The following is a 13,600-nucleotide window of genomic DNA, read 5'->3' as shown; positions in this document are numbered from 1 at the left end:
CTCCAGGAGCTTCTGTTCTGGTCCAGTGGTTACCAGCCCTCCCAAGAGTTTAAGGAACATGCCAGGATTGTGTCAGACATCTTGCCTTCTACCATGGACTGTACCAGTCCCGAGGCTAGGCCTTGGTTGGTACAACTGTTCTTTCTTCTGTGGCCCCAGAGTGGATTTCCTGAAGCCACATATTAGTTTCTCAGGTGCTGTGGCCACCAGAGGACCATAGAATAGGCTCCCCCTGGTTTTGCCCTGCCCAACCATTTGGCTCCAAACATTGTGTATTGCTAGTGGGCTTCAACTAATGGTCAAAGAAAATAACTTTTAAAAAATCATTTTAAAAGCATAGTTTCCATAAGCATTTAATTAAAAAATATATAACACAAAAAGAAAGTGCATGAATATCAAGTAAACAACTTGATGAATTTTTACAAAGTGAACATCAACAAGCATTTTTGAGTTGTATGTTACATCTATACTTAATCCCTGAGAGGATTATAAATACTATGCAATTATTCTTGAACAGAACATTAATGAAAAAGGCTCTCCACCAAAGGGCTGTGAAATATGTGGACTATTAGTAAAAACATCCAAGTTTTACTTATACAGTAACAATTCCTTGGATCACATATCCCTTTGGACAGGTTTCCTTGAGAAAGACTGGAAAGCTTTTAGCATGAATTGAGGGTAGAATATTAGCTGGTATTCCACAATTGGCATCTGATTGGGAAACCACAATAACCATTTGGTACAGTCAGGTGTCCATGTAGCACTCTGCCTCTGCTTCCAAGTGTCACTCATCCTATAGTGACACTATGTTCTTGTTTAGGTCACACTGTTCCCGCACACTAGGGTCAGAAAAAGAGAATGAGAAGGACGTATGAGCACAAAACAAAGACATTTCAAGGTTTAATCTTTTTGATATCCTCTAAAAGAATTTATTTTCAAACAGCATCCCTGTTGTAGAATTGAGTGAGTGCAGTCGACTATTTTTTTAGGAGAGGAAACTGAGAATAGTCAAAACCCAAAAATCTGTCATTGCATGTCAATCCCATCCTGATCATTCCCTAGAAAAGAAAGACTTTTCATATCCATGCCCTGTCTGCCATCCACATATTAAACATGTTATGACATAAAAAGTCTTTTCATCTGTCTGATATCACTGGGGGTTCATTTAGAAGTCTCTGTCTATTTTGGATTTTTTGTTTGTTTGTTTGCTTGGTTTTTTGCTTGTTTGTTTGTTTGTTTTTGAGACAGAGTCTCACTCTATTGCCCAGGCTGGAGTGCAGTGGGGCGATCTCAGCTCACTGCAAGCTCTGCCTCCTGGGTTCATGCCATTCTCCTGCCTCAGCCTCCTGAGTAGCTGGGACTACAGGTGCCCGCCACCACACCCGGCTAAGTTTTTGTATTTTTAGTAGAGACGGGGTTTCACCGTGTTAGCCAGGATGGTCTCGATCTCCTGACCTCGGGATCCACTGGCCTCGGCCTCCCAAAGTGCTGGGATTACAGGCATGAGCCACCACGCCCGGCTTGGATGTTAATATTGAAGGGTTTTTCTAGAAAGGACCATATTCCAGAAAGTAGCAAGGCAGTAATTTAAAACATAAGGAAACGAAATAGTATTAGATTTTCTTTTTGTCATGAGAAAATATCAGCATCCAGTATTATTTAGTTTGAGTGAGGCATACCAAAGGTTGGCAACAATATTAAATGTTTAGAGAAGGAACAACTTGTGCAATTGGGTTAAAAGTTCATCTTTAGACCAGAAAGAAAGAAAATGAGTTTATGTTTTAGCCTGAGGGACAGGGAAAAAAATTATTAAAAGTTAGAGGTGTTAGGAATCCGAAAACTCAGACGGAAAATGCTTTTTGGACATGTCATTCAGTCTCAGACTATTAGTAAAAACTAATTGCTCAGAGTAGGTATGATTTTGACAGTGAGTAGTTATCTTGGCAGAGCTGTGTTCATGGGTCAGATCTACATAGACAAAACATAATGAGTGGACACTGGAGATTAAGAAATTTGACTGTGATTTTAACGACCAGGTTATATTGTCTCTGTATTCTGGGGCCTGAGAAAGACCTGTGAGGATCCTGTTCAAGCTCCACATTTTACAATGAGGAGACTTGGACCCAGCAGAGATAATTAGCTCCTTTCTCAAGATCATAACCTTTTTCTCAGGAAAGGTCACATAAAAGTCTTGCCCTAAGGTGGGCTTATATAGGAACGTCAGGAAGAAACAAACTTCTAGGTCTTGATTTTATTTTGTTATCTAAGAACTTGGGAAGATATCCTGAAATTCCTGGTAATAGCATGCTGCCAGGATGGAGCAGCAGCTGGTGCCTTGGCCTGGGGAAAGCTTCCAGGATAAGCCTCGGGGATCTATCCACAATACCCCTCACTTGCTCCCCCACCTGCAGGTCCAGGGAGAGGAGAGACTGACATGGTTTGGACTTGGGGTCCACCACCTTCTAGCTTTGTGACCTTGAGCAACTTACAAAGCCTCTCTAAACTTCAGATTCTCATCTGTAGGAAAGAGATTTTATAAGGGTTGTTGTAAGGGCTAGAGATCTATAGGGCAAATATATAACATATGATAAATATTAAGAGGAAAACTAATATTTCTGGCCAATTTCAGAGATCACTTCCAATTCGAATTCCAATTCCAATTGATCTAGCTTATTGCCTCTCAAAACTTAGCAATGACTCTGGGAATTCCTTCCATAGCTTCACCAGACACCTAATTGGCAAAGAAGGTTTGAAGACCTGATGTGGTTCTTAACTGGGGATGGGGAATTAAGGGCTATTGTATCCATAGGATTATCTTTTCACTTGCATAGACCTATTTGGTGTGTTCAGGGCATAGTGATACTATAATTGCCACATTTAACAGTTTATAAAACTCAAGCCAAGCATATTCCTTGCCTGTTTAATGATGTCTTGGTACCAGCCTTTTAATGGCACTTATCAGCATAGAAAATGGAAGCAAAATAGCTTTTAAAACAGTAGCTCTCAGGGGCTGGGCACCGTGGCTCACGCCTGTAATCCCAGCACTTTGGGAGGCCGAGGTGGGTGGATCACCTGAGGTCAGGATTTCGAGACCAGCCTGACCAACATGTAGAAACCCTGTCTCTAGTAAAAATACAAAATATTAGCCGGGCGTGGTGGCACATGCCTGTAATCCCAGCTACTCGGGAGGCTGAGGCAGGAGAATCGCTTGAACCTGGGAGGTGGAGGTTGTGGTGAGTTGAGATTATGCCATTGCACTCCAGCCTGGGCAATAAGAGCCAAAATTCATCTCAAAAAAAAAAAAAAAAAAAAAAATCCACAGTAGCTCTCAAGCTTTAGTGTGCTCAGAATGACCAGAGAACCTTGTGAAATATACAGATTTCTGGGTCCAGATCTGGGGCAGCGCCAGGAAATCTGCATTTTATCTGCACCCCCACCCTACTCTGAGGCTTACAGTCCTGAGAACATACTTTGAAAAAGGCTGTCCCAAGGGCTCGCCGACAGGCTATTGACCAGCCACTCTTTCTTGATGTTCTCCAGGAAAGATCCAACAAAGGAATGCCCTCCATTCAGCAGTAGCAGCATAGGAGCAATAGTTGCTCCTGAATTATGGTGGGTTTCTCCTCTTCATCAATATGCTTTAAGGGTACAGTTTTATTTGGTCTATCTACCATGTTCTATAAAAACATGAAAATTCACAGGTAAGTTTGAGATAGGGAAAATAACTAAACTGATTCTTCTCACCAACTCTGATCACTAGGCTGTGGTTGATTTAGCTCTCTAACCAACAAGTAATTAGTTCTTTGGCACGAGTAAGGGGGGAAAGAGGAAGAGTGGGTAAAAGCAGTTGATAACAGATGGCTTGTACCCATCTAAAATATGGGGAGAGAAATAAAGCTGTCCCAAGAGAACTAAAGCTGAGTTCTCTCATCATATATCTGAAGATTCGTATCAGGGGTCTAAACAAGGTGTGTTGGGTAGCTTAATTGGAAACTCCTGGACTGTGAGTGTCACAGACTCATGGATGGGCCAATCAGTGGCCACTTTATTGTCTGGGCTGCAGCAAAATGAGACAAAAACTGTCATTCAAAAACCTTTGGAATTAAAAAAAACCCAAAACGACATTTGTTCTTTAAAATAAAATAAAGTCCTGCCTTTAAGAACAGCATATCACTGCTGTTTCTGAGTTTAAATATTAAGAAACACATTTTGTTAATGATTAAAACAATAGTGATTGATTAAGGGTTCAGTGAGCATTTAATCTGTCCTTACTTCAGGTACTGTGCTAAAGGAGCACAATGCCTGGTATTGCAGGAGGAACATTAGGTAACTATTTAATGGAGTTTTAATTTTCTGTTATTATTTTTAATAATTAATTGTGATTTTGAGTATTTGGAAGCTGGAGGTATATTTTGTCATCCTTTTGGGGTGGTGTTATTGCCCTGTCCTGTTTTAATCAGAAGTTCTTAGAGAAAGTCAATTCAGGAGTGATTTAAAATGAAAGAAGATGTATGTTGGCTAAAATTACAATTAAATAATCAAATCATTTTCAAATATAAAGGGAGCATGCAGATGATCTGGCCCAATCCTTTCATTCTGCAGATGAGAAAACTGACACTCACAGGAATGAAAAGACTTGCCCAAAGCCCTACAGCTTGTTTCTGTTGTTTGGTGCATTATTAGGTCAAAAGACCTAGGCCGGGAAAAGATGGCAGGATGTCTTGGCCTTGCTCTGACAGTTGCTTTTCTGATCTCAGGTATTCCACACCCTTTGTAATCTGTGTTCCACACAGGAAGCAGTTCTTGTTTTTTAAATATTGAAGGTGTATAAATGTAAAGTTTTTATAGATGCGACACCCGGGGCCAATATCTGTTTAAGTAAAGACCTAAATGCTTTGCGGAGACAGTAAAGTGTCATGTCTGTCCCAGGGAAAGAAATCCAGGACAGGAAATGCTCAGTCTTCCAGCACTCCCCTGGCTACCTGGAGCTCAGGCTGTGAGCCTCAACCCCTCCCTGAAGCATTAGCTCTGGAGCAGAGGCTGTGATTTACTTCAGAGATCTGGGCAAGTCCCTTTAACCTGGTAGTCCTTCCTTTCCTTGTTTGTAAAACAGAGAGATGAGGCTGATAGCTCCCTCACAGCTCCATCCGAGGCAGTGTGTGAAATTAGTTCCTGTTTGGGAAGGTTTAAAAGCCACCATATTCCACCTCCCTGCTAATATGATTACTAAAATGTTTTTATATGAAAGGGCCAATTCCTCATCTCCCCTCTTTGAAAACAGACCAAGGGGCATCTTTTCTTGTCTTGCTGTGGCCTAAAAGGTTATTGCTTCTGTGGTTATCTCCTTGGATAACCACCTGATACTCCTGGAGTGTCAGGATTCTTAGGTACACCAAAAATGAACAAAAAAATCAACATCAATCATAACACCACCAACAAAAATAACTGCTGTGTCGGTTCTTAAGACGGCTTCTGAGCTAGAAACAGATTTTTCTAACTGTAAAAACGTGGCCTCAGCCTGTCTGCAGGCCACCTCTGTCTTTTGGCCTTGTGGGGAGGAGGCAAGTGAGCTCGTTTACTGGGGTCTACCTCAGGGTCATCACCAAGGCGTTCCACAAAACGCACTTGAAGAATGTTTTGGAAGGAAATTCACCTTTTAACAGCCCAAGAGGTATCTCTCACTGGCACACAGTTCTGCACACAGCCTGTTTCTCAACGTTTGGAAATCCTTTAACAGTTTATGGAAGGCCACCTTTTAAACCGATCCAACAGCTCCTTTCTCCATAACCTGATTTTAGAGGTGTTTCATTATCTCTAATTACTCAGGGTAAATGGTGATTACTCAGTGTTTTAATCATCAGTTTGGGCAGCAGTTACACTAAACTCAGGGAAGCCCAGACTCCCATGGGTATTTTTGGAAGGTACAGCGACTAGTCGGTGCATGCTTTCTAGTACCTCCGCACGTGGTCCCCAGGTGAGCCCCAGCCGCTTCCCAGAGCTGGAGGCATCGGCGTCCCAGCTCGGACGGCAGCTGCGGACTCGGGCGCTGCCTGGGCTTCCGGGACCCGGGCCTGCTAGGCAAGGTCGGGAGGCTGGAGGGGAGGATGTGGGCGGGGCTCCCATCCCCAGAAAGGGAGGCGAGCGAGGGAGGAGGGAAGAAGGGAGGGGCCGCCGGGGAAGAGGAGGAGGAAGGAAAGAAAGAAAGCGAGGGAGGGAAAGAGGAGGAAGGAAGATGCGAGAAGGCAGAGGAGGAGGGAGGGAGGGAAGGAGCGCGGAGCCCGGCCCGGAAGCTAGGTGAGTGTGGCATCCGAGCCGAGGGACGCGAGCCTGAGACGCCGCTGCTGCTCGGGCTGAGTATCTAGCCTGTCTCCCCGATGGGATTCCCGTCCAAGCTGTCTCGAGCCTGCAGCGCCCCAGTCCCCGGCCCTCGCCCAGGTTCACTACAACCGTTCAGAGGTCCCCAGGAGCTGCTGCTGGCGAGCCCGCTACTGCAGGGACCTATGGTGAGCAAGGCTACCTGGTGAGGGGAGACAGGCAGAGGGGGTCTAGGAGCCTCCTTGGGGGGAATAAGCTGGGGACTCAGGCTGTGACCGAGGCAAAAGGTGGCCTAATTATTTTCCTATAATGGTACTGGAGGTGGGGATGCTGGCGCTGAAAGACCTTTAAATACCTGCTGCTGCCCCTGCCCAGGCCTTCTCTGTCCAGCAGTCCCTGGGAGATTCTCACCTTTGGGAAGTGCGGGGCAGGAGAACAGAAGCAAGAGAAGCCCTTGGTAGGGGGTCGTTGGGAAAAACTGTGGGGTCTTGGGCTGAACGCGTTGCCCACGGGCTGGAGGTTGCGATCCCCGGACGGAAAGGGCGGGAGGAGGAAGGGAAGAGCCGGCTCTGAGGTCCGGAGAGAGTGAGGGGGCAGAGCGACGGCGAGATGGGGAGAGAACACCTAGCTGGAGCTGGTTCTGCGGTAGAGAGCGCAGTCTTGCTGGCCTCTGGAGAGTGCGCGCCGCTCCGGAGGCTGCGTCGAGGGGAGTGTCACCCAATCTGGCCCCCAGCTGGCGGGGCGCCCCGAGAGCTTGCGAACTGCAGTTGCAGGAGGCGCCTTCTCCACGAGCTATTTTCGTCGACTTGCGGAACCAAAGGAGCCTCCCCTCTATCATTTCATGGTGTAGGGTCCGTAGAGACGACCGCCAGGATCCCAGGGGCTCCCAGGACGCGCGTTCCTGCGGTGTCGTGTCCTATGGGGAGTTCCTGGCGGGACGAAAGGCGGACGCGCGGCTCTTCCTGGCCCTCCCGGCCCGGAACCGACGGGAAAGGATCCCGTGATTCCCGGGTCCCTGCAGGCTTTTTCCAGCGGGAGTTGGTCCGGGGGCCTCAGACGCCTCCTAAGCACTTCTTTGGAGGATGGTTTTCAAGGATCGCGGTTTATGAGTTGAAGGCTTTGTGAGACGTAAACACCCCAAAAGATACATAGTTGGTAAAATGAGGCTACCTGTAAACACATTTCGGCATTAGGAGAAGATTCGGGTAGGGAAGTGAAGGACAACCACCCCGAGTTGCATTCCTTTCCCCCAAGAAAAAGTTCTGGGGATGAACGTTCTTTTGGCTTTTATCTTTTCGATTTAAAAATTTGAGAAGAAAAATGTGATGAGAGATGAATCCTGGTGAGTCCGAAATTGAAAGGCAACTCCCCCTTCCCCTCCCTATCCTCTCGGTTTTAGAACCGCGTGCTCCCGCCCCAGGAGATTCCTTGGGGCCGAGGGTTTTCCGGGGATCCCGGGCGCCCGCCCCTTCCACTGTCCCTCTGCCTTGCGGGCACCAGCTTGCCTCCGTCTCCTTTCTCTACTTCTGGATCTGTCCTCGCCGGGCTTTTTAAAGGGCTTCTGCGTCTCAAACAAAACAAAAAAACCCTTTGCTCTTCCCAACCCTTTCGCAGTCCGCCCCAGCGGTGGCGCGGGACCAGCAAAGGCGAAAGCCGCGCAGCTCTTGCGGGGCACGGACGGTCGCGCAGGGGCGCCCGCGGCCTCCGCACCCGGACCTGAGGTGTCGGTCGACGCCGGGCATCCACCGTCGGGAGGGAGGGCTGAGCTGCTCGATCCTTTACTCTTCTTCCTCCAAGTCTACCTGCAAGTGCCCCTAAGAAGAAAACCAAGTTTTTGCGTGGAGAGTGGGGCGGCAGGCAACCCGAGCCCTTGAGCTCCAGAGCGACCAAAGCGGCAACCAGGAACAGCCTCAGGAAAGGGAGATCGGGTGGAGTGGGCTTTGGGGCAGGAGTCATGGGGCCAGGGTCCCGGGGGCGACCTGGCACGCCCGGCCCTGCGAACGCTGAGTTGCGACGAGTCGGGTTTTCGAAGAGGCCCTTGCTCTGAGCGACCCACGCGCGCCGCAGCATCTTCAATTAGTCAGTACATCCTAGTAATCGCTTGAGCTGTAGGTAGGTAAAATTCTTGAAGGAGTATTTGCTGCGACTCTGCTGCTGGTGCAACGGAGGAAGGGGGTGGGGGAAGGAAGTGGCGGGGGAAGGAGTGTGGTGGTTTAAAAAATAAGCCAAGCCGAGGCGAGAGAGACGCAGACGCAGAGGTCGAGCGCAGGCCGAAAGCTGTTCACGGTTTTCTCGACTCTCGGGAACATGGTGGGATTTCCTTTCTGCGCCGGGTTGGGAGTTGTAAAACCTCGGCGACATTAAGATCTGAAAACTGTGATGCGTCCTTTCTGCAGCGACGCCTCTCTCTGAATCTGCCCGGAGCTGCGAGCCCCGGCGTCTGTCCCTCCGCCTGCAATGGCTTCTTCGGGGTCTGCTTTGCCGGGGGAGAGGGGCCACGCAGCGGCCGACTTTGTTTGGGGATTCTCCGTAATGGACCTGGAGCAATGATTAGCAACCGCTCCCTCTCACTTTCCCACAGCGATCACCCTCTAACGCCCCCCGCCCATTCCCGGCCCCGTGCGTGACAAGGTCGGCAGCTTTCAGCCGGGAGCTAGATCGGTGGCCCCGCTCTTCGGAGCCTTAGCAGGCGTTCGCCAAGGGGTGACTGGCTGTCATTGGGAGCAATATTTGGCCTTGTGGAGACCCTGGGGAGGAAGTGGCGGGGAGCTCGTGTTTGCTTGTGTGTGTGTGTATACGCGCGTGTGCAGGGTCCCTCGGCGCTTTCCTTTTTAAGTGCCTCTCGGTGGTGAGGCTTTGGGCGGGTGAGACTTTCCCGACCTCGCTCCCGGCCCCCACTTAAGCAGGGTTCGAGCTGCAAGACGCAGTCCCTTCAGTGCGCCCCAAATCCTCTAGCTTCAGGTGGCCTGGCGTGGGGGCCCAGTCCGACGCAACGCGCCAAGAACCGGGTTCTCCGCGCGCTGCGCCCTGAGTCTGGGGAGCGCGGCGGCCGCGAGGCACCGGCCGAGGGCTCTGCCGAGCGCCGCCGGGAGCTCCTCCCGGACCGCAGAGGCTCGGGCGGCGGGCGCGGAGGTTGGCCTCGCCTGGAGGGGGCGGGCCCGCGAGGGGCGGGGGGCTGTGGAGGAGGGGAGGGCGCGCAGGCCCTTTCACCGCCCGCCGCGGGAGGGGCCTCGGCGCTCACGTGACTCCGAGGGGCTGGAAGAAAAACAGAGTCTGTCTGCGCCGGAGTCTCATTATATTCAAATATTCCTTTTAGGAGCCATTCTGTAGTGCCATCCCGAGCAACGCACTGCTGCAGCTTCCCTGAGCCTTTCCAGCAAGTTTGTTCAAGATTGGCTGTCAAGAATCATGGACTGTTATTATATGCCTTGTTTTCTGTCAGTGAGTAGACACCTCTTCCTTCCCCCTCCCGGGAATTCACTCTGCCCTCACCACCCCTGCTCGCCGGCTGTCCCTTCCGTCGGACCTCCCTTGCAATGTCCACACTCTGCTCCCTGGCAGCACTGTCGCTCCCTTCTTGGCCCTGCAGCCGGGGCGCTCGAAGCGTACTGGTTCCTTTTAAAGTGTTGCTGGCGCGCACTCGCCCTCTCAGCGTTGCAAGAAAGGGGAGCGCGAGGGAGCTAAAGAGATGAAAGCCCGGGGTTGTACCTTGAGGGCTAACCACTCCCTTCCCCTACCCTACTTGCCTGGCGGAGCACCCAGTGTCTCAGTGGCGCATTCCCACTGTCTTGTCAAAACTCACAGAGGTTTCTCCTGGGGGTGAGCGGGCACGATCAGGCACTTTTGGCTGAGTATTTCAAAGTCATCGGCCACAATACAATAAGCCTTCAAGCCACTCGGTTAGCTCCTAGACCACCTTCTCGGCTTCTGGATCCTGTCGCCCTCTGTCTTCGCCCAGCCCCTGCCTCTCACTTTCCCTCCCTCTGGCTCTGAACCAACTGGAAGTTGTGAAAGTTGGGCTCTGAGGGTGGAGGAAAAGGGAGGGAAGCTGAAGGTCTAAAGTGGAGAGCAATGTCATTCTAATTCTCCCTCCCCCACCCCTTTTTACCCCCTCAATGTTAACTGTTTATCCTTGAAGAAGCCACGCTGAGATCATGGCTCAGATAGCAGTTAGGACAAAAAAAGATTAACAGGATGGAGGCTATCTGATTTGGGGTTATTTGACTGTAAACAAGTTAGACCAAGTAATTACAGGGCAATTCTTACTTTCAGGCCGTGCATGGCTGCAGCTGGTGGGTGGTGGTGGGGGGGGTGGTGGTGTGAGGGAGAAGACACAAACTTGATCTTTCTGACCTGCTTTCCATCTTGCCCCTCCATTTCTAGCCCTAAATGCATATGCAGACACATCTATTTCTCCCTATTTATTGGTGTTTATTTATTCTCTAACCTTCCACTCCCCTCCCCCTCCCCAGAGACACCATGATTCCTGGTAACCGAATGCTGATGGTCGTTTTATTATGCCAAGTCCTGCTAGGAGGCGCGAGCCATGCTAGTTTGATACCTGAGACGGGGAAGAAAAAAGTCGCCGAGATTCAGGGCCACGCGGGAGGACGCCGCTCAGGGCAGAGCCATGAGCTCCTGCGGGACTTCGAGGCGACACTTCTGCAGATGTTCGGGCTGCGCCGCCGCCCGCAGCCTAGCAAGAGTGCCGTCATTCCGGATTACATGCGGGATCTTTACCGGCTTCAGTCTGGGGAGGAGGAGGAAGAGCAGATCCACAGCGCTGGTCTGGAGTATCCTGAGCGCCCGGCCAGCCGGGCTAACACCGTGAGGAGCTTCCACCACGAAGGTCAGTCTGTTCCCCCAGTCTGCGTGGGGGAGGGCTAGTGAGACTGGCTAGAGGGGCAGTGAAAGCCCTGGGGAAGAAGAGTTCGGGTTACATCAAAGCCCCAATCCAGGAGGCTGAGGAACAGAGCTCCTTACCTCCAAGAATTTGCAGAGCTGCCACCGAACTTATTTTTTGGAGACAGAGGGGGAGGTGTTCAGGGGAAGGGGAATGACAGCACTCAGACGTGGGCTAGCCCCAGCGGTGTGTTTTTGCTATATCAAAGCCTTTTCTGCTGGGTTTTCTGCCCGTTTTTTTCAAAGCACCTACTGAATTTAATATTACAGCTGTGTGTTTGTCGGGTTTATTCAATAGGGGCCTTGTAATCCGATCTGAATGTTTCCTAGCGGATGTTTCTTTTCCAAAGTAAATCTGAGTTATTAATCCACCAGCATCATTACTGTGTTGGAATTTATTTTCCCCTCTGTAACATGATCAACAAGGCATGCTCTGTGTTTCCAAGATCGCTGGGGAAATGTTTAGTAACATACTCAATAGTGGAAGAGGGAGAAGGTGGTTGTGTGCATGTTTCCTCCTGCCTGTGCTCTGTTGGCCCCTCTTTTTCTTTACAACCACTTGTAAAGAAAACTGTGGACACAAAACCAAGGGGGGGTTTTAAAAGAGGAGTCTGATGGTGGTGCCCTAGAGGAGTTGGCACATGGAAATTATTAGACATATCAAGGAGGCTGGGAGGTAGTTTCTGTCTTTGGTGCTTGAGAAATGCTAGCTACATTTTGCTGGTTTGCTAGCTGCCCCACTTATCTGCTCCTTCAAATTAAGGGGTATGCTTATTTCCCCCCAGTAGGTTTTCCCTGCATAAGCAGAATTCACCATTCATCGCCCAACCCTGAGCTCTCTCTTGACTCTTCCATCTTTGAAAAAAGTTCATGTGCTTTTTCTTTTCCCCTTCCTTCCTAACTGTGCCTAGAACATCTGGAGAACATCCCAGGGACCAGTGAAAACTCTGCTTTTCGTTTCCTCTTTAACCTCAGCAGCATCCCAGAGAACGAGGTGATCTCCTCTGCAGAGCTTCGGCTCTTCCGGGAGCAGGTGGACCAGGGCCCTGATTGGGAACGGGGCTTCCACCGTATAAACATTTATGAGGTTATGAAGCCCCCAGCAGAAGTGGTGCCTGGGCACCTCATCACACGACTACTGGACACGAGACTGGTCCACCACAATGTGACACGGTGGGAAACTTTTGATGTGAGCCCTGCGGTCCTTCGCTGGACCCGGGAGAAGCAGCCAAACTATGGGCTGGCCATTGAGGTGACTCACCTCCATCAGACTCGGACCCACCAGGGCCAGCATGTCAGGATTAGCCGATCGTTACCTCAAGGGAGTGGGAATTGGGCCCAGCTCCGGCCCCTCCTGGTCACCTTTGGCCATGATGGCCGGGGCCATGCCTTGACCCGACGCCGGAGGGCCAAGCGTAGTCCTAAGCATCACCCACAGCGGGCCCGGAAGAAGAATAAGAACTGCCGGCGCCACTCGCTCTATGTGGACTTCAGCGATGTGGGCTGGAATGACTGGATTGTGGCCCCACCAGGCTACCAGGCCTTCTACTGCCATGGGGACTGCCCCTTTCCACTGGCTGACCACCTCAACTCAACCAACCATGCCATTGTGCAGACCCTGGTCAATTCTGTCAATTCCAGTATCCCCAAAGCCTGTTGTGTGCCCACTGAACTGAGTGCCATCTCCATGCTGTACCTGGATGAGTATGATAAAGTGGTACTGAAAAATTATCAGGAGATGGTAGTAGAGGGATGTGGGTGCCGCTGAGATCAGGCAGTCCTTGAGGATAGACAGACAGACAGATATACACAACACACACACACACCACACACATACACACACACATTCTCATCCACTCACCCACACACTACACAGACTGCTTCCTTATAGCTGGACTTTTATTTTAAAAAAAAAAAAAAAAAAAAGGAAGAAAACCCTAAACATTCACCTTGACCTTATTTATGACTTTACGTGCAAATGTTTTGACCATATGATCATATATTTTGACAAAATATATTTATAACTACATATTAAAAGAAAAAATAAAATGAGTCATTATTTTAAAGGTAAATCATGGCTTTTTTTCTCTTTAATCCTCTCTCTTTTCCTTTGGGCTCATCTCTTTTGAATGAGGCTTTTTTCTGTTGAGGTGAGTTGGAGGCTGGATGGAAGTCAAAAGGTGGTACCTGGAGGTGGTTAAGTTGTAGGGACAGGAAGTAAACTGTTCACAGAGAGAGATGGTAATTGCCAGCATGAATTGTTTTCCATTTCTATTTAATGTTAACAAGGACACAGTATCCTCTCCCATCTGGATGACACATGCCTTGGAGAAATACTGGGATGAAAGGAGTGTAGGTCAGATTAAAGACTTCATTTTGGGCC

General features: G+C 49.6%; 1 protein-coding gene and 1 long non-coding RNA gene across 7 annotated transcripts; one reads left to right on the top strand and one right to left on the bottom strand.

The window, feature by feature from the left end:
- Positions 1-339: 339 nt before the first annotated feature.
- Positions 340-9,115, bottom strand: LOC144329746 (uncharacterized). The gene is made up of 2 exons (XR_013395386.1): positions 6,727-9,115; positions 340-839 (listed from the first exon to the last, which is right to left on the bottom strand). It is a non-coding gene; the product is annotated as an uncharacterized LOC144329746 (long non-coding RNA).
- Positions 6,132-13,289, top strand: BMP4 (bone morphogenetic protein 4). Of its 6 annotated transcripts, none has more exons than XM_001084801.4 (4): positions 6,132-6,503; positions 9,632-9,756; positions 10,788-11,164; positions 12,129-13,289. In XM_001084801.4, exons 3-4 carry the CDS (start codon positions 10,795-10,797, stop codon positions 12,983-12,985), a joined length of 1,227 nt encoding a protein of 408 aa, XP_001084801.1. In that variant the 5' UTR covers positions 6,132-6,503; positions 9,632-9,756; positions 10,788-10,794; the 3' UTR covers positions 12,986-13,289. The 6 variants fall into 6 exon arrangements, with proteins under 6 accessions (XP_001084801.1, XP_001084680.1, XP_028707390.1 ...); XM_001084680.5 differs by having other exon boundaries at positions 6,144-6,294; XM_028851557.2 differs by having other exon boundaries at positions 6,166-6,294; positions 10,841-11,164.
- The last annotated feature ends 311 nt before the right edge of the window (positions 13,290-13,600 follow it).

Source organism: Macaca mulatta, chromosome 7, assembly GCF_049350105.2.
Source record: "Macaca mulatta isolate MMU2019108-1 chromosome 7, T2T-MMU8v2.0, whole genome shotgun sequence".
Taxonomy (NCBI): domain Eukaryota; kingdom Metazoa; phylum Chordata; class Mammalia; order Primates; family Cercopithecidae; genus Macaca; species Macaca mulatta.
The sequence above is the reverse complement of the archived record's forward strand: the minus strand, read 5'-3'. Positions and strand labels throughout refer to the sequence as shown.

What these genes read in the sequence shown, in the direction of transcription:
- BMP4 (XM_028851557.2), top strand. Translation starts at nt 6,233, where the DNA reads ATGCGAGAAGGCAGAGGAGGAGGGAGGGAGGGAAGGAGCGCGGAGCCC. An exon ending in ATATGCCTTGTTTTCTGTCA is followed by an intron (nt 9,757 to 10,840) that starts GTGAGTAGACAC and finishes TATTATGCCAAG; the next exon opens with TCCTGCTAGGAGGCGCGAGC. An exon ending in GAGGAGCTTCCACCACGAAG is followed by an intron (nt 11,165 to 12,128) that starts GTCAGTCTGTTC and finishes AACTGTGCCTAG; the next exon opens with AACATCTGGAGAACATCCCA.